The following is a 21371-nucleotide window of genomic DNA, read 5'->3' on the forward strand; positions in this document are numbered from 1 at the left end:
TTTTTTCACCGGTAATCATATATTCCCTTCATTCAAAAACACACGGGATTATAAATGTAACTAGACTATAGCGAATAATAGAAAATTATGATAAGCAAAACATAAATGTTATAAAGGATGACAATGAAATAACAAAACAAGAAGTCATATATAACTTATTCAATGAATACTTCATAAACTCAACATACTCAGATGTAAATAATGGAAGATGCGAACAACACAAATATATGTTAAATAGTACATATATACCAAAAACAAACTGCAAAAAGATGTGTGAGGTCTTAAAAAAAATCTCATGGACTAAACAAATGGTCATCAGAAGTAATAAACACAATGGAGCGAATGCTGTATGCAGTCAACATAACATTAAACAGTAGAATATTTCCCAAAGCTCTTAAGAACAGTATAGTTATAATTCAACTACCAAAACAAATACATGTATTTAAGGATTGCTCTATCACTGCTGAAACTTCATCTGAAAAAGAATTTTAATTTCTATTTTCCACTGCAAATTGGTGCTTCATACAAGTCAACTATATTTGTGTCGTGTTGCAAGATTGTAGCATTATTTTTTAAATAATAGAAAGGAATATGAAAGTTCTCTCCCTGATCTTCTCTACCCAAATACTTGGTTCAGTGTTGCTTACTCTGAGGCTGTCACTGGAAGTAAACAACCCATATTCATGAATTCATGGCTTTATTTCTTACCCCCCCCCAAAAAAAAGGTTAGCAAAATCTACCAACACATCTATAGGACAAGGTGAAAGGTAACAGGTTCAACCACGTTTGGAAGACTTCCATTGTTCATTCCGTCCACGAGTAAGATAAATGAATTATAGAGTCGAGCTGCAGACACCCACAGTTGGATACAGAATGCAACAAATACATGGAAATATTCTACGAGGAACTTTGGAAAAATCTACAGAAGCAGCACCAGCTTTCTTCAATGTACGCTACCAGCTCACCATGAGTGCTTCCACGCACCAAGAGGAGAGCTGAAGGCAGCATTTACGTGAATGTACTTTGTTCTCTGCCAGCCAGAGCTTGCCGTTTTGAACTAGGAATGGCCACAAAATCTGGATAACGGATATCCGGATTACAAATTATCCATTTCGGATGCAACAGATAATCAGGATAATTTGCATATCGAGATAATCTGAAAATCCAGATAGTACAATGACAAATAAAAGAAAATGCGGATAGCCCCTAAAATGGATAATGATAAAACTGACCAAATAATGCACAACTTCACATTTCCGAGCATTTCAGATAATCTGAATATCTGGATAATTGAGAAAATCCAGACAATTCAGATATCCAGATAATCAATATATCCAATATCCGGATAGAAAATTATCCAACATCCAGATAAAATTTTATCTGGATTTGGCCATCCATAATTTGAACACCCAGTTGCCACATTCACAGTGAAGAGAAGGGGAATCCGACAGACACGCAGGTATCCACATTTCGGATAACAAACGGAAAAGAATTTGCCCTCAGAAGGCATGAATAATTCATATTTGCCTGCTTCTTTGAAGGGCTCACACAACAGAACAGTCAGTAACAACGTTTGCACCAATGGCAATAACAACCAATTCAGTAATGGGAATTGTACCAGAATGGTATGCTAACTTTGGTACTTTACCTCGTATGGGTCATGCTTCTTCTGACAAGTTCCTGAGCACTCTGGCGAGAGCGGGGCTTGCGATATCCAACGCAGTCTTCTTCTCCTTATTCTGAATATCTATTCGGGCTCCGTGGCTCGCCAACAACTTGGCATCCTCAGATCTATTCTCTTCACATGCTAGGTGCCTGGGGAAAGAATAGTTAATGGTGAATTTTAAACGAGTAACTTCTTTACTCTCAAATTTTACAAGTTTACTGTTCAAATTAACCAAGCCTCACATGTAAAGACCTGTTCACAATCTAAAAATAAAAATATCAAGCTTCTGGGTCATTCTGTATGAAATCAAGCAAAAAATATTCCACATTCATAATTTTTGTTTATTCAGTGTACCTATCAAGAGGGCAAAAAATACAAAATTTCAGAATATTTGAGCTTTTAGTTTTTGAGCAATCGATTTTAAAAAAATCAATAAAAAAACAAAAAAAATACATTTTGATATCTTTAAATTGCTGTAGATCAAAATCTATTTGACCTAAAGAGCCAAAATTAGTGTCATTCTTCTGCTTTTAATGAACTTTAATTAGAAATGCAACATGACTGTATTACTTGAATTTTGTAATGTTTAAAAATCAAATAACAAAAAATACTTCAAAAACACTTTTCTTTTCTTAAAATTATGTTTTAAATACGTCAATTGACTATTTTTGTGCCAAATTTCATGACACAGCAATGGGATCCTATGGAAATTAAATTTCTTGTATTATAATAGGGCTACCATATGTCCTGGTTTTCCTGGACATGTCCTCTTTTTGGACCTTGAAATTTGCATCCGGCCGGGTTTTTACTTTTTGTTAAAATGTCCGGATTTTTACTTTTATCCAATCATCATAGGTCAGAGATCACGAAGTTACAACTTTTCGAATGATTAAACGTCTGATATTGGCAGTACTAAGCGTTAATCGTTTGTTGTTACAGTTTCAAGTTCCGGTCGATGTGATTTCCGCGTCATTCGTTTGTTCGTGTTTCGAAGTGGAAGTTAGAGTTTGCGAACACGGTGTAAGCTACTAATATGCCTAAAAGAAAGGGCAAGTTTACTAATGAGTTACAAGAAAAGTATTCATGTTTTAGACGTGGAAGAGACGATTTTGAAGGCGAGTGTATGGTTTGTAAACCCGGTACATATGTGTCTGTGGCAAACAAAGGATGCTACCTTCATTTGGTGCAAAGGTACATAAACCTTAATCTTAAAACTCAGCTAGCTTATCTACAGGGTAGGGTTCTTTGTAGACAACGAAACCAGACAGGATGCCTTCCAATGGAGACGTTTAAACGAATATATTATTTAAACACAGGATACATGGAGTAAGAATATTTACATGATAAGCTACTTTCTTCTATGCTTTTTATTATTTTATTTTCTCTATCTGTATATTCTTCTATCTGGACTTCCTTCTCAATGGACAGATCTGGATCTGGACTTCCTTCTTAATGGATGGTCTGGATCGGGACTTCCTTCTCAATGGACAGTCTGGATCGGGACTTCCTTCTCAATATGGAGGATCTGGACTTCCCTCTTAATGGACGGCCTGGATCGGAACTTCCTTCTCAATGGACGGTCTGGATCTAGACTTCCTTCTTAATATGGAGGATATGGACTTCCTTCTCAATGGACATTCTGGATCGGGACTTCCTTCTTATCTTCTTTGTAAACTTCCCTCTGGATTTCAATTTATTTAGGTTTTGACTATTTTACGAATTCCTTTATCCTTTTCCAACTTTTTCCTCCAAGCTTTGGGAATAATACTAATATCCTCCCTTGGGGCTGCAATTGGAACGCGCCACCACTAACTAGGTACAACAGAGTGTATACTTGGTGCAGCCGATTGACATGCGCACTTGGTGCAGCCGATTGACATGCGCATCCAAGTAGGTGCTACGGTTAAACCGCGCAACCAAAAAGTGCTGTGGGGTGTCGATCAGAACGCGCTCGCCACTGATGTAAACAAAATTTCCCCTATAGGAATGGTAAATCAATCATACAGATGCAATATCTGTTCAAAGACACAAACTTGTATCAGTGCTTTGACTTCCTTAATTTTCATATTAACTTACATGTGATCATTGATTTGATTTATAAGATATATATATATATTAATTTACTTCTTTCATATTTATTTTTTGTCTTCTTATAATATATTCTATTGTTTTTCATCTTTCCAATTTGCTTTGTTCTTATTTATAAAATTATTCACATATATTATGCCAATTCTTAACCTTGCACTCCTGGTGCTGCCATTTCTATTCTTGTTTGGCAAACTATTCACATTACTTGGTCCTATTGGGTACGTAACACAATATTCCCCCCGTTGGCCATAAAAAAAATTGTCGTAATATATATATGTATATATATATATGCAGATACAATTTTTTTTTTTTTCAAATTATATATGTACAATTCTATTATTTCTTCTTGACACTTTCTTTCTTCTCTTCTGTACAATTATATCTTCTAATGTTGTCTAAATTCTCTCTCCTTTCTACATCTGTTTTTATGTGCTTTAGAAGAACTGTATTTCTAAAAGTACTTATCACTTCATATGGGCCTTCATATATGAAAAATAGCTTTTTGATAGCTTTCTCTGAAGCTTTGCTCACCGGATGTGTTTTGTCTAGTTCTCTCAGATCTAAGACTGGTCTAACTCCTCTATTGGGTTTGTCAACTACATGCATCGGGCTTACATGTATGCTATTTGAATCTTCTATAATTTTCCATCTTAACCATTTCTAAAGTTCTTCTTCTACAGCTTTTCTTTTCTCAAAAGGAAATATCTTTGCACTCATCAACCTTATTCTTTATCTCTTCAACAGATGCAGTGTATTCATCATTTTCTTTATTCATTTCACTTTCAATTTCTTCACATATATCATTTGGTACTGGCTTCATCTGTCCGTACATTAAATTGAGGTTGCCAATGCATTCTTTTCTCTCAATTTCGTTGTTTACAGTTTCCATAGGAACATCTAGTCTTTCTTCTTGGAACATCTAGTCTTTCTTCTTCCAATGACTCTAGATTCAATCTTCTCTCTTTGATATAAATATGACCATCATATTTTTCCAAAAATGGTATTCCTAATATCATATCACTTCTTAGACCTTTTACTACGAGGAATCTGACAGGAAAATTTAACCCTTGAAGGTTCATCATTACGCTGACGGTTCCTTGTATTTTATATTCTTCTTTCCCTGCTGCCATGACCAATCTTATTTTATCCCTTTCTGATGCATCTAGACGAGCTTGTGGATATTTTCCTTTTATCCGTTTCCAACAATCATAACTCATTACTTCTACCACACTACCACAATCTATTAGGCACTTTACTTCTAATTCTATAATTTTTGCCTTTACATAAAAAGTTCTCCCTGGCTTCAGGTCATTGAAATTCGGCTCTTCTATTAAATATAACTCAAGACTTTCTCTTTCACTATGTACATTTCTATTTACAATTTCTCCCTGCCTTACATTTCTCTCTGTTTTTGCTCTCACACCTGGGAGATGCTGCAAGAGCCTTACATGTTTGACCCTCTATTCTCTTCTGCATTCCTTGAATCTTCATCTGCTGTAATTCCCTCTTGGAATCTTCTTGCGTCATTACAATAATTTCTGGCTAATTCTATGGCTTCGTCTCTTTCTACATCCGGAAGTGCATTTCTTCTTTCCATTTCTTCATTGGGCACACTTACTCGGTATTCTCTTTCGTTCTGTTCATATATGTTCCTCCATCGCTGATTTCCTCCTCTTCCGTATCTTTGGAAATTATTTCGGCCTCTCACGTTTCTCCAATTTCCTCGATATCTATCATCGTTTCTCTCTCTTTCTTCCACAGAGTCTATGTTTCTTTCATATCTTCCATTGTTTCTTCCTACGTCTCTTCTTTCTGCACTTGGTCTCTGGTTTCTAACTTCTATTCTTCTTACATCAAATTCCTGTCTCCGGAACTTTGGTTTTGAGCGCCCTTCTTCTTCTGAATGTTGCCTCTTTCCATAGAATCTTCCTTCCTTATCGTTCCAGGAATTCTGAGTTTTTGTTAGCACATCTTCGGTTCTTAGATATTCAATCAAATCATCAACTGCTTTTATCTTAACCGCTGCTATAGCTCTCTGTATTCTTAATGGCAATGTTTGGACAACTTGTTTAACCAACTCCTCTTCACTGCATCCTTCCTTTAGGTTTTTGAAGCTTCTAAGGGTCTCCCATGTGTTTTTCCAGGCTGTCGACTTTTGACCAATCTACATATCTTCTTTTTAATGCTTCTAGCTGCCTTTCCTTTATGTCTTCACTGCAGTAGTAATTCAGGAATTTTCGGCTGAACTCCTTAAAATTTCTAAATTTGTGCTCATTTAGTTGATACCATCCTGCTGCCGACTGTTCAAAACATGTCTCTATGACGTTCAAAATCATTCCTTCGGGGATCCTCATAAGTCTGACATTTGTTGTTAGTTCCCTTAAAAACTTTCTGGGACATTTATCAGATATATTCCCATTGAATTTTGGAAGATGCTGCAATTCTTGTGGCCTAGGTATCCTTGTCCTATAGTTCTCGTCTCTCGGGAATTCATTTTCCAATATGTCTAAGAGCCTTTTATTATTACTTCCATCTTCGCTATTCTTCCATTTCCTTTTCTTGTGACCTCCCGCTATTCTATATCTCTTATCCTTCTCTTCTTTCTCCGTCGTCGATTCATCGCTTGAACTCTCTTCTCTCAGCTCTTTCTTAACCTTCGTTTCTTCACTTTCTCGAAATCTAGGATTTATGTTTCCTTCTCTGAAAAATAGCTTTCCTAACTTTCTTTCCACTTCTTCTACTTTCTTTTCTGTCTTCTCTATCTTTGACACTGCCCCATTTAATTTTCTGTCTAATTCCTTTCCTTTCTTATCTGCTGCATTAATTTTATTTTGATTTTCCGCAATGTCCTTCTCCATACTGCTAGTTTTTTCTTGAACTTCTTGCAGTTCCCGCGTACTTACTTCTCTCAGTGTTAGAACTTCCTTTTCCATTCTATTGCGTGTTTCCCAGCTTCTATCTTCCATTAGAACCTTTGCTTCCTCTATCTTGCTTTCATTTGCATCTACTCTAGAAGATACTGCTTCTATTTGCGATTTATTTTCAACAATTTTTCTTTCCATACTGTCGGTTCTCCTCTCTAAGTTTTGAAACTTCTTCCTCGATCGTCCTATTTATATCCACGCTTTTGTTTTCAATTAGCAGTGTTGTTTCTTCTATCTTCTTTTCCAATGATCTTCTATTTTCTTCACATGTCTCGGTTATTTTCTCGTACATTTTCTTGCTTTCATTTCTTACTTCTTCTAACTTTTCTTTCACTTCCTTGTTATTTTCTTCTAACTTTTCTTTCACTTCCTTGTTATTTTCTTCTAACTTTTCTTTCACTTCCTTGTTATTTTCTTCTAACTTTCTATTACTTTCATCAAACTTCTCCTTCAATTCTCTGTTATTTTCATTTATCTGCATTGCCAGCTTTTGGAACATTTCCATCAAGTTTATTTCTTCTGTCTTCTTCTGCTTTTCTTTTAGCTTTTCCTTCTTGCATTCCTTACATGTATAATCTTCTTCCCTTTTACTTATTGCTATGTATTTCTCCTTTCTTATTCCTTCGCACGTCCAATGTTTCATTTCCTTACATGTGACACAGAAAATAATTTCTTCCTAGTTTCCTTCCTCTCCGCAACAAATGAAAGTTTCCCTTTTTTCTCCGTCTTCCTTCATTGTAGCTTCTCCATTCTCATTTTCATCTTTATCCTTTTCCTCCATTTTCAATTATTCTTTCTCTCTTCGCTGTCTGGTTCCTAATTCTCTAGCCCCAAAAGTTGGTCGCAATTTATTTATGCTACCTTCATTTGGTGCAAAGGTACATAAACCTTAATCTTAAAACTCAGCTAGCTTATCTACAGGGTAGGGTTCTTTGTAGACAACGAAACCAGACAGGATGCCTTCCAATGGAGACGTTTAAACGAATATATTATTTAAACACAGGATACATGGAGTAAGAATATTTCCTTCTCAATGGACAGATCTGGATCTGGACTTCCTTCTTAATGGACGGTCTGGATCTGGACTTCCTTCTCAATGGACAGTCTGGATCGGGACTTCCTTCTCAATATGGAGGATCTGGACTTCCATCTTAATGGACGGCCTGGATCGGAACTTCCTTCTCAATGGACGGTCTGGATCTAGACTTCCTTCTTAATATGGAGGATATGGACTTCCTTCTCAATGGACATTCTGGATCGGGACTTCCTTCTTATCTTCTTTGTAAACTTCCCTCTGGATTTCAATTTATTTAGGTTTTGATTATTTTACGAATTCCTTTATCCTTTTCCAACTTTTTCCTCCAAGCTTTGGGAATAATACTAATATCCTCTCTTGGGGCTGCAATTGGAACGCGTCACCACTAACTAGGTACAACAGAGTGTATACTTGGTGCAAACGATTTACACGCGCATCCAAGTAGGTGCTACGGTTAAACCGCGCAACCAAAAAGTGCTGTGGGGCATCGATCAGAACGCGCTCGCCACTGATGTAAACCAAATTTCCCCTATAGGAATGGTAAATCAATCATACAGATGCAATATCTGTTCAAAGACACAAACTTGTATCAGTGCTTTGACTTCCTTAATTTTCATATTAACTTACATGTGATCATTGATTTGATTTATAAGATATATATATTAATTTACTTCTTTCATATTTATTTTTTGTCTTCTTATAATATATTCTATTGTTTTTCATCTTTCCAATTTGCTTTGTTCTTATTTATAAAATTATTCACATATATTATGCCAATTCTTAACCTTGCAAGCCTGGTGCTGCCAACTCTATTCTTGTTTGGCAAACTATTCACATTACTTGGTCCTATTGGGTACGTAACAAGGAGGGCTAGACTTGCAAGCACACGTGAAGTGCGAAAAGCACAAAAGAGCCGTCAGAGGTGAAGCTTCATCTACAAAACTGACTCAGTTTTTCACGAAACCTGGCAGTGAACATGAAGATAAAATAAGTGCTGCAGAAGGTTCTTTCGCGTTTCATACTGTTAAGCATCACAACAGTTATAAAGTGATGGACTGCACATCAAGCTTGATAAAATCATTATTTCCTGATTCCAATGTAGCTAGAAAGTTCTCAACTGCAAGAACGAAAACAGAAGCAATTGTAAACTCTCTGTGCTAGGTCCTCATTCTATTGATAGTGCCAAGAAGAGAATTCAAGATAATGAGATTGCTTATTGTGGTGTTTCTACTGACGGCAGTAATCGTGTTTGTGAATAAATTGATGGTGTGGGTGGCTTTCGAAGAAAATGTCCTCTTTTTAGCATTTCAAAATATGGTAGCACTATATTATAATGTATGTGAAATTTGCTAAATTTCTTGACTTATAGGTTAAAACTGTAACTAAAAGCTGGGTGGTTGTTATTGGAATCTCCATATTAACCTATTTTCCATTTTTTGGACTACAAATAATATGAAAATGCATATTTATCACGTCTATTATTAAAGGAATAGTTTACATTGTACAAAAATTATGGTAAAATATATATTATACATATAGATGTAAAATATTATATTATTGGTAATCAAAGGGTCCCAGGTTAGGTACCCGGTGGAGGAACATAGTGGTTCAGATCCCACTTTAAACTGTAGGTCCAGTCCCGATTAGCCTTACTGTGCATAAAGTGGACTTAAAACACCAAATCAAACCAAACCAAGTATTTTATAGGTATTTCATGAATAAAAAAATGAACACCTAAATCACGACTTATAATACAACAGAATGATTGTCTCTTCCCGATGGAATAGTGGTAACATCGTTGCCTTGTAATCAAGGGGTAGTAGATTCAATTCCCCAGTGGTTTAGATCCCACTTTAAACTGAAGGTCCAGTCTCGATTAGCCTACCTGTGCAACTCAAAAAAACTCAATAACTGAATAATTGATGAAATAAATTTCAAATGTTAGTGACATATGTGAAAAATTAAAAAGAACATATGTTCGCTGAATTTTTGAAAGAACCGGTTCATGAATTATATGTTAAAAAAAAAAAATAATAATTTGATCCAAATGTTAGAAATGTTATTTTCTCTCGGGGAACTGTGACCTGAAGCTTCAAATTAAATTGAAACCATCAACTACAATATTTATATCTTATGTCAAGCTACTTATCTGAACTGCTCATTACCAATAACTGATCTCTACTGTGGGGGGCAATATGTAAATAACATGAAATTTGTTATTTAGATTATTATTGATCATAAGAAAATATGTAGATTAACCCGGCATAGTTCATACAAATACAAACACAAGTAACAAAATAACCTTCATGTATCTTATGGCCATAAGTAAATGTTTGTCGGGATCCCTTACCTTTTATTGTCACTTATGCGATGCACTTCCTCACACACACTGCTCCTATTTTAGATTGAAGGGGATGGCTGTGGTTCGTTGTTGAAGGGGATAAAAGAGGACTGTTCACGTCTTCAGGTCAGGCTGGCTGACGTTCCAGTCACATGGTGTGATCTGTTTCATGTACTGTTCAGTAACCACACGGAAGTAGCTCCATTTACACAAAATTAAAAAAAACACAGCTCTACTTGCTGTGCTGTACTGTCAGCTTGTCACAAACCGCACTTCACCTACTTTGGTGGCTGATGCTCCGGCGACATGTTGTGATTAACACGCGGAAGTAGTTCAAATTACACCGGAACAAAACACCGCTCCTCCAGCTGCACGGCGCTGTCAGCTGCTCAACAATCACACTTCACCTACTTTGGTAACGTGTCTCCTTGCATCGCTGTATGCACATACCAAGTTTAGCCACACTTCCAAAATACACCTCCTCACTCCTCTCGCCTCTATATCCTTGTGTCCACCCTTTCCCCAAAGACGCCCAAACTTCCCCTGTGTTCTTCCAATGTTGCCTGTTTTAGCCTTGTACAGTGGCTCTAACACACACAAACAAACAAATACCCAAAAGGAAGAAAAACTAAGAAAGAGGACACCCTAGCCAGTGTAACTTGCCTGAAGAGCCTGGTCCTCCCTCTCGCCATGCCAAGCAAGGGACTGGGCGCGACTTTGAAAAAAAAACTGGTAAACTAACTGATATAAGAAAAACGAAAAGCCAAAAAATATATAATAAAAAAAAAAATTAGGGTGGCACTACATCTCCCCCCTCTGATAATTAGGATAACGAATATGAAAATAGTATCATAATTATCTGAACCTATTTTCTTAAACTTAAAAATAAAGGCTAAAACGGGGTAATGCCCCTTCTTTCCCCCCGGCTACGCCAAAACAAAAAAATAAATAAAAATAAACAGATCCACTAAAAGCATTCACAAAGCAATAATCACTCTTAAAATGACCCCAAAAAATATTATATAATTGCATTCCTAAACTATGTTTACTCCCATTATTTACAGCCTCCCTTTTCTCCATTAATTCTTATACCCCTGCCTGGTAAACCTCGCCCGACAGGGTGCAAGGGAAAAAGGGGAGGGGTTTAGCTTCGACCTTTTTCTCCCTCCTTTCTGCAGGCCAGAGCCTCTTCTTTCCCAACCACTTGGGTTCACACTTGGGTCCCTTTGTATCTGGAACAGCCGTTTGTCCTTGTCCCTTTGCCAATGTATAAGGTCGCAGGTTCGATGTATTATACAGGGAGAGTCGTATTCTGGCTGTATTCTCGAGTTGGTACCCCTGGAATCGAGACAAACTCTGACTGATTTTCCTCCCGGTTTTCTCACGCAAACAAGTGGATTCACGAATCGTGCCTTTGCTCTTTTGATAATCCCCCACTGTAACCACTGCTTAATTTGTTTGCTTACATCCTCCCGGTACTGGTAAGGAATGGGATACACTTTCTGAGTGAAAGCTTTATCATCTATTACGTCGATTTCATGCTCATATCCACGGACCAACCCTGGTTTGTTATCAAATATCTCGCGGTATTCGAAAAGCAGCTCTCTTAATTTTCTCCTTTGTTCAGGAGTCAACCCTTGCGCCCTTTCTACACTCTCGTAAATTTGGATGTCGGTAGCCCTAGTTTCTTCTATCGCGTGGCTCTGTGATTCTTTGGTCCCTCTCTCAAACCTTTTAAACGAATCTGGCGGCTGATCTTTACTCATGGAGTCCCTCTCGTATAAAGCTTCATTTGAAATTACATTCACATTGTGTACATCTCCCTCCATAACATCCTCGAAAGATTCTTGTCCTCCTTTCTCCATAACCACCGAGTGATTTTCTTCACAAAATTGATCTCCCTCTACTAAAAACGCAGGCTCCTTCTCGTGCCGGCAGCTACATCCTTCAGCCCCGCACACGTTTCCTGTATTCGGGCCCACAGGACCCATGGTTGACATAACTTCGTCCCCACAACGACAAATAGGCTCCATACAAGAGTAAACTATTCGGAAATTATGCAACTCCTGACACGCCGCTGGCTCATTAAATGTTGAAAATTCTATTTCTGTGTACCCCTTCTCAGTTCTTAATTTTAAAACATGCTGCTCATAATTCAGGATTGCATGGTTATCCTCCATGAAATCAGTGCCCAACAAAATCGGCTTTACTAAATTTCTTATCACTAAGCAGTTTACATCTATTCCAGTCCTGCCAAAATTCATATTTAAATACGTCTGTGTGATTACTTTTGAAGCTTTAGTCCCAAATGCCGAGACAACTTTCAATCCGCCTACGGTGAGTCAAGGCAACCGTGGGTTAATTTTCAATAGCTCCAGCCATAAACTCTCGCTAACGCATGAATGTGTAGCCCCCGTATCCACGACTGCCTCATAATACTTTCCTTCTATAATCACATTAATTTCAGGCAACGATCTTGGGGTCTCTTTTTTCGAGGTCCGGGGTTCCTCTACAAATTCCTTTAAAACCGAGCATACATTCTTTACAGCAGTCTCACATGAGTCGGCATCCCTATGGCTATCCTGAGGCTCACTTTCTTCGGGTTGACGTAAACAACTCTCAACCTGACCCGCAAAGCCCCCGCTCAACGTGCTCTCCCCTTGTCATGCTTCGTTGTCAGGAGGGGGTGGCCCCCTCCCACTCTGACTTTCAAAAGTCATGGCGTTTATGTTAGGGAAATTTGGGGGTGATCCTTCCCCTCGGGCACTCCACCCCCCTCCTTCTCCATCGTTGCCAGACGTCCATCCTACTTGTCGGTTCGGGCTCCGTCTTCCTCGCTGGAATCCTCCTCTCCCCCGAGAAGGTTGGTTGGGAGGGTTGTCAAGTTCTCTTCTGCGCCGTTGCTGTAATTGCCCCGTGACCGAGCTCCCCTCTCGGAGTTGCTTGGGCCTGGGTTCACTTCCATAAAATTTATGGGTCTCGGACGATGACGTGGGGATGACTGACTCGAAGCACCGTAGCTCATTGTTTCCTGAAGTTCTTTCAGTAACCCGAGTAACTGACTGTTGGTGTCGATGGTCAACCCAAGGAAACTCCTCTGCACAAAAGGGGGGAGTTGCTTTATCCCCAATTGAACCAAGGCCTTTTCACTCAGGGGTTCGGGAAGGATGGCATTCCTTTCGATGAGTTCCATGTAATACTCACAATAAGTCTTCCCGCCCCCGGCAACATAGCGGTTCGTGAAAATCTCAGCTTTCAGGCGCAATAATTTTTCTTCAGATATGAAATACGATGCAAATAGTTCCCTGAAGGTGGCAAAATCTCTGCATTGCTTTCTGTTAACGTTGAACCAGCTGAGTGCGGCCCCTTTTAATGACAAGCTCGCCACGCCTACCTGTTGTTCAGCCGGTATTCGAGCCAGGTTTATGTAAGTTTCCAGCTCCATGAGATAAGAGCTGGCTCTCACTTCATTCTCCGAACCAGAAAAACTTGGTAAGCGCATGTCCCTGTGCAAGTACACATTACTTGGGGTTGTACTACTATCGCTGCTCGTCGCAGGGGATGCCGTGAGCAACTGTTCGCTCGTCTCTCCCGAACCCTGGACTCAAGCGGGCGTTTAATGCTTCTATTTCTTCCCTTAAATCATTTTTTAGTCGACTTTCATGACGCTGCAAAACCCCATTAATCTGCTGCGCAACATTTTGTCAAACTTCCTCTGCTACAGTTTCCTGAAGCTCTGCTACAGACTGCCTTATTTCGGCCGCATTTTGCCTACATACCTCCGGTTCGCACCCGGAAACAGCCGCCAATCCCTCGCTTAAATTTCCTACAGTTTCTTCTAAAGTACTGGTTCTTACGACAAGCTGATCCACAATTTTCCGTGTCCCTGCACTACCTTTTGCCACATTATCTATCCTACGGGTTAGATTTCTTTCCATTTCAGATTGCGACCTTTTGAACCGACGTGCCTGTTCCTCCATCCCTTCTCTAAATTCTCTCCTTAATTCTCTCATTTCCTGCTTGAAATCCATCATCATTCTTGCAAGGTCATTTAATGTAATCGGGGCAGCTTCCTCCCTTTCAGATTCAGACTCCATACTCCTGTCCCCAGTATTTTCCGTATCCCGTTCTAAATTCCCTAAATTTTGTACATCCTCTTCTAATTTTTTTGTGACCCGATTAGCCTCGATGAAACTAGAAATTCGCGTTTGCTCCCTCGTTAAAACCATGATTGTCCCAACAAAAGAAAGAAAACATAACATAACTCTATAAATGCCTTTAAAAACACTATGATAAACGAAACTTACAAAAAAAAAATGAAAATGATTCACAAAGCATTACTGTTTTTAGTGGATTTCTCCCCTTTGCTAACAAGGAAAACAAAAAAAGAACACCCGCATTATTTAGGAAAAAGTAATATTTAAGAAAATTGGCCAAATGAAGTGCCCGAATGTAAGGAACTTCCCCTTCAATTTAAATAAAATTTCATCAATCCCGTCGCTTGGGTGGCTTGACAAAAGAGAAACCGGAAAACAAGTTTGAAAGCTAAACAAAGCATGACTGATACTGGCTACTGGCAACATAAGTTAGTTGCTGATATCAAGTTGAAAATATGCTAATTTCACTGATAAAGTTTTGAACAAAAATTGTCCTTTCTTTCGTTTAAGCCTAAACATTGGTGGTAATCGTGCCCCACGTTGGGTGCCATTTGTGGGGGGCAATATGTAAATAACATGAAATTTGTTATTTAGATTATTATTGATCATAAGAAAATATGTAGATTAACCCGGCATAGTTCATACAAATACAAACACAAGTAACAAAATAACCTTCATGTATCTTATGGCCATAAGTAAATGTTTGTCGGGATCCCTTACCTTTTATTGTCACTTATGTGATGCACTTCCTCACACACACTGCTCCTATTTTAGATTGAAGGGGATGGCTGTGGTTCGTTGTTGAAGGGGATAAAAGAGGACTGTTCACGTCTTCAGGTCAGGCTGGCTGACGTTCCAGTCACATGGTGTGATCTGCTTCATGTATTGTTCAGTAACCACACGGAAGTAGCTCCATTTACACAAAATTTAAAAAAACACAGCTCTACTTGCTGTGCTGTACTGTCAGCTTGTCACAAACCGCACTTCACCTACTTTGGTGGCTGATGCTCCGGCGACATGTTGTGATTAACACGCGGAAGTAGTTCAAATTACACCGGAACAAAACACCGCTCCTCCAGCTGCACGGCGATGTCAGCTGCTCAACAATCACACTTCATCTACTTTGGTAACGTGTCTCCTTGCATCGCTGTATGCACATACCAAGTTTAGCCACACTTCCAAAATACACCTCCTCACTCCTCTCGCCTCTATATCCTTGTGTCCACCCTTTCCCCAAAGACGCCCAAACTTCCCCTGTGTTCTTCCAATGTTGCCGGTTTTAGCCTTGTACAGTAGCTCTAACACACACAAATACCCAAAAGGAAGAAAAACTAAGAAAGAGGACACCCTAGCCAGTGTAACTTGCCTGAAGAGCCCGGTCCTCCCTCTCGCCATGCCAAGCAAGGGACTGGGCGCGACTTTGAAAAAAAAACTGGTAAACTAACTGATATAAGAAAAACGAAAAGCCAAAAAATATATAATAAAAAAAAAAAAATAGGGTGGCACTACACTACTGAGGACAACCTGTAGTTTCAAGGTATGGTACACTAAGTTTACATGGGAAAGTTAATTTTCATTTGCAAATCTCTCCATTCTTAACATCTGATATTTCTATATCTATTCTACAATGTAAAACCAAATATGCATTTTTCAATTTGCTTACCTCATATTAAGGCTCGGCTGGACCTTTGGCATGTAAATGGGCGAATGTTTCAAATTTTCCTCTCCATTCGAAAAACTTCTTGGATATTTCAAAATATGAAACAGTACAGCAGCTTAGAATTCCTTCTAGAGCATTGACGTGAAATTTCGTGTAGTTTTCTTTCACTGTTGTCTAGATATTATCAATAGTTTTGTCATTACATAAGCGTATTAAACTATTGATAATATCTAGACAACAATGAAAGAAAACTACATGAAGATTCACGTCAATGCTCTAGAAGGAATTCTAAGCTGATGTAATGTTTCATATTTTGAAATATCCAACAAGTTTTTCGAATGGAGAGGAAAATTTGAAAAAAATTCGCCCATTTGCATGCCAAAGATCCAGCCGAGCCTTAAAAGTGATAAATATTGTGCATTTTCATATTTTTGTGGTCAAAAAGTTATAAAATAGATTAATATGAAGATTGCAACATCAACCATTCAGCTTGATGTTACAGTTTTATCATGGGAGTCAACAAATTTAGCAAATTTCAGGTACATTACAATACGAAAAATTAATTCCCACAGAAACCCATGGGCATCCCATTGTGAAATTTGGCACACAAATAGTCAACTGATGTCTATAAAACACTTTTATTTTTTTCAAAACATTAAGAGTATGATGTTTTTTGGTATCTTTTTTTAATTGTAAATTTCAAATATGACAGTCGTTTTGCATTTCAAATTAAAGTTAATTAAAAACAGAAGAAAATAACTCCAATTTAAATTCTACATCTGTTTAAGGAATTCAAAATATTGTAAAATTTTGCTTTTTTGAAAGTCAATAGCTCAAAAACTGAGACCAAAAATATCTGAAATTTTAGTTTTTGTCAAATCTACTGGGTGTCAAGGTTCAGACCATTGGTTGTTTTGACTCTTCTTTGAAGGCAGGAATTTAGATCAAGAGCTGAACAAACTTAATTGATTGGTTGTTTTGTTTTATTTTGCTTTGCTTTTCTGCCACTTTTGGCTAATTGCGAAGATGACGATAAAAAGTGGCTATTAGAGTTCTTTTCACACCGAAAGAACTCCTGAGGGGCATTGGTGCATGTATATTATAAAATACAACATGTTGACATCGCACATAACATATATCTATACATCAATTTGGCAATATGTTTTTATAATAGTCAAACAATTGAATAATGTTGAATATACACAAATTATATCTTTAAGTGGACTAGTGTTGTAAAAGTAGAAAGAATACAATCTAAATTTATCTTATAAACTCCTGAAATTCTTTAACCGAATATAATGTATATTCCCATAGCAATTTTTTCACCTTACCTTTAAAGATCGTGGTTCTTTCAAAATTGTTGTAACTAGTTGGTAACGTATTGTATAACTGAATGCCTGTGTAAAAAGGTCCTGTTTGATATGCAATTAGCCGCCGAAGTTTTGGAACGTGGAAGTTATTTTTTTTTTGTCTGGTATTGTAATTGTCTATGTTCTTTGGATAGTTCGATTTGGTTTGGTGTATAAAGGTAAGTGTTTCCAGTATGTACAAACTTGAAAGTGTTAATACGCAAAAAAATTGAAAAAGAGGTTTACATGTATCAGTATTGTGTGCATTTCCAAAATACGCAATGCTCTTTTTCGAATTTTAAAAATCCTCTGCGATTGTGCAAAGTTCCCCCAAAATTGGATACCATATCTGAAAATACTTTCGAATTTTGAGAAATAGATGTTTAGCATGCATACCGTATTGAAACTATTTTTTAGAGTTCTTAATCCTCTTGCATAAATGATCTATGTGAACTTTCCAGTTTAGACACTAGTCTATAAATATTCCAAGAAATTTTGTATTGGAAGTAGATGTTATAATGGCATGCCCTACTGTGAAATTATCTTGCTCTATAGAAGAGATTTTGGCTCTAGATACACCAAATTTTATTATATTAGTTTTTTCATTGTTCATAGAAAGTTTGTTTGCTGAAAACCAGTTTTGTAGTTCAGTAAGAGCTTTTTCCATTTTTTTCAATTAAGGTTACATTGTCAACAGAATCTACTAAAGCCATACTATCATCAGCGAAAAGAGTAACTTGGGCAGTTTCAATGTTTGCTGGAAGGTCATTTATGAACAATAAAAACAATAGAGGTCCTAGTATCAATCCTTGGGGAATTCCAATAACCCAATCTTTCAATTCCGAGCATAGTATGTGGAAGATTGGTCGACATTTGGGTATCTTCGGAAAGGGTCACTCCTTACACCCCTGAACAAATTGTGCCACCCAGATGGCATAGTGGTAATGTCACCTTGTAATCAGGGAATAATACCCAGTGTAGACACATAGTGGTTTGGATCCCACTTTAAATTGTAGGTCCAGTCCCGATTAACCTACATGTGCATAAAGTGGACTTAAAAAACAACCCAAACTCCTGAACAAAATTTAAAATTACTCTAACATCATACATCATCTCCTGATATAGCCACCATGAATATTAACGCACTGTCAGACCAGGATACAGGCTGTTGCACAAGATTAAACATTTTTGATCATGTTAGTGCTATCGCCTTCGGGTTCCAGGTTCGATTCTCAGTGGGAGCTCCAAAATTTCAGTGTTGACCGAGCATCGTGAGGACAATTGTGGAGCTACTTGAAAAGAAGAAGTAGCTGTCTCGAATGCCAGAAAACAGCAGCAATGGGACTCAGATTAACTGACCATTTGTCAGCCAATGAAAAAGCCACTTGGCAAGCCCTCATGCTCGGAGGGCTGTTGTGCCATGGATTGACCGTTTGATTTATTTTACTTCATGTTTCTGCCACTTTCGGCTAATTGCAAAAATGAAGATGAATGACAAGATGAACTAGATGTAGAGATAATCACAAACAAATATGGACAACATATAAGTCCCATATAGGATTGTACTGGCTATGGGTTCAGATGCCAGAGCCTTGTTAGTCTGCAACAATGCAATCCAGGGTGTACTGTGTGGAAGGGAAGTTGACATTTGGGTGTCTTGAGAAACTGTCACCCCTAACACCCTCGTTGTGCCATGGAGTTGAGTTCAGTTATCATTTTAGCACATAAAATACTTCATTTCGTAAGTCACTATGGGAAAGATATTTCTTGGCTATGAAAGCATTAAAAATTCTGAATATACGAGGTGTGGCTAGAAAAAAACCGGATTGATTGTTGCTGTTGACAAACAGCAAGCACGCCAAGGTCAAGTGGTGCAGGAGTGTATAACGTGATATACTGCTTTTTGACTGTGTGATTTCCCTGGGTGCGTGGCGCTCAGTTCTGCTGTAGCTTATCGACGAAGTGAACCATGCATATGTGCTCCGTCAGAAAAATGTTAAGTGTGAAAGTGGAACAGCGTATCAATGTGAAGTTTGTTATGGAACTCGGAAAATCCGCCACAGAAACTTAAGGTTTGTTGAAGGAAGTATACAGAGATGAGTGTTTATCATGCATGCAAGTGTTTGAGTGGTTTCAAAGGTTTAAAGAGGGGCGAGAAGTGATTGCAGACGACTCACATCCTGGACAGCCTTGCACGTCAAAAACGGAATCAAACATTGCAAATGTCGGTGAATTGAATCGGTAGGCTTGTCGCTTGAGTATTCGAGCTATTGCAAAACAACCAACATTATTACATTAAGGTGCTGATGACCCTTCGTGAGCAAGAAGACGTCGACCTGATTTGTGGAAAAGCAAGTCATGGATTCTTCATCAGGACAATGCTCCTGTCCATATGGCATTGTTAGTCAAGGCTTTTTTGGCCAAGCATAGGATCCCAGTGTTAGAACATCCACCGTATTTGCCGGTTATCACTCCATACGACTTTTTTTTTTATTCCCAAAGGTTATATCAGCACTGAAAAAAAAAAAAACAGATTTACAACTGCAAAACCTGTGAAAACAAAAGCGACGGAAGTCATGAACATGGTTTCAGAAAATGATTTCCAGCATTGCTTCCAGAAATGGAAGATTCGTATGGAGTGGTGTATCGATAGTTCAAGGGAGTACTTTGAAGGGGATAATGTTTGTATTGTACAAAATTACCAATAAAAGATTTTGTAGCAACAGTCGGTTTTTTTCCTAGCCACACCTCGTATATCACTTACGCTCAGTGGAAGAGTATGCATATGTAACATGGTAGCAATTGGAGAGGAAGTCTGCATTGGCAAATTTGGATGGGTCACAGGTCCATATAAGTTGGTATTCCTGGCAGCAACAATCAAGAATTCCTACTATACTTGCACCCGAAATGATCAATAGCAGCTTCCAAAGTTTGTTATACGTTTACTTTAAGCTGAGATAGGTTAATCGAGGCTGCACCAACAGTTTAAAGTGTGAAGTACTGTGCCTCCAATGGGGACTAAACCTGGTACCACTTGATTGATTGATTGAGTTGGTGTTTTAAGTCCACTTTATGCACAGTAAGGCTAATCGGGACTGGACCTACAGTTTAAAGTGGGATCCGAACCACTAAGTGCCTACACCGGGTATCAAATCCAGGACCTCCGGTACCACTTGATTACAACACTGTGTTACCACTATGCTATCAGGGAAACCTCCCAGCAGCTCCCAGATGACTGGGTCACTGAAAGGGAGGTAATGGGTCTAAAGAATTTCCATCCAAAAGAAACACTGCAAGAAAGAGTGTGCAAGTGACTGCACTTGTAACAAGTATCTAGCCATTTGGTGAGGATTTTGTGTAAATCAACACAGAGACCATGTTCAAACATGACAAACTTTTGCAACACTAAACGTTCTAAAAATAAAGTGCTTTCATTTGACTCTTTGTCATTAGTAGGGTCAGGGACTGTATGTTATAAAAAATATTTTTTTATTTGGCATCGGATAGAAAACTGGGGTGAGATCTTTACGTATCTGATGAACATCAGCAGAAATAGACAAACTTGATGAGGCATATTATTGAAGATGGTTGCGGTAGCACTGGCAGAGACCATTCCACGCAGGTAAAACAGTGATAGCAAAAAATCAGGCGAGGCCATGGCCTCTTGGTAGCTCAGTGGTTAGAGCAATGGTACAGTATGCCAGAGACCCAGGTTCGAATCCTGGTTGAGCCTGCATTTTTCGCTGCAAATTTCTACATGACAAGGCACAGTTTGACATATTTTACCACTTTTGAGTTTTTACAACATATTTCTTCAATTTTCTCCTAATAAGACATATTTCTGTATGATTTCGTAATTTTCTTCCATATAATCGGTTATTTTATAATTTATTCTTCATACCTTTAGTGCAACTGATAGTTTATATTATCGATGGCAGAATAAGGAAATTACGGACGAAGAAATTAAAAGCACATGCCATCTTTTCTTACTAACAGAACAACAATACCACCCTTTTTTATACAATAGATAGCCGTATGAACATTATTGAGGGGAAAATGTTCTCAGTCATTGTTGTGTGGGCACAAGAATCATCAGGCAGGAAGTTTTAATTGTTCTAATTTCTTTACCTATTTTCGTTTCTCACAACAA

General features: G+C 38.1%; 1 protein-coding gene across 1 annotated transcript in view; it reads right to left on the bottom strand.

The window, feature by feature from the left end:
* The window catches only part of LOC145994440 (uncharacterized), a 56677-nt gene that overhangs the window by 3430 nt on the left and 31876 nt on the right, over positions 1 to 21371 (bottom strand). Inside the window, exon 5 of the mRNA XM_083130575.1 lies at positions 1649 to 1815. Within this exon, the coding sequence (XP_082986701.1) occupies positions 1659 to 1815 (157 nt within the window). The 3' untranslated portion in view covers positions 1649 to 1658. The remainder of the gene's footprint in view (positions 1 to 1648; positions 1816 to 21371) is intronic.

This window comes from Lepisma saccharinum, chromosome 10 (assembly GCF_977018435.1).
Source record: "Lepisma saccharinum chromosome 10, izLepSacc3.1, whole genome shotgun sequence".
NCBI lineage: Eukaryota > Metazoa > Arthropoda > Insecta > Zygentoma > Lepismatidae > Lepisma > Lepisma saccharinum.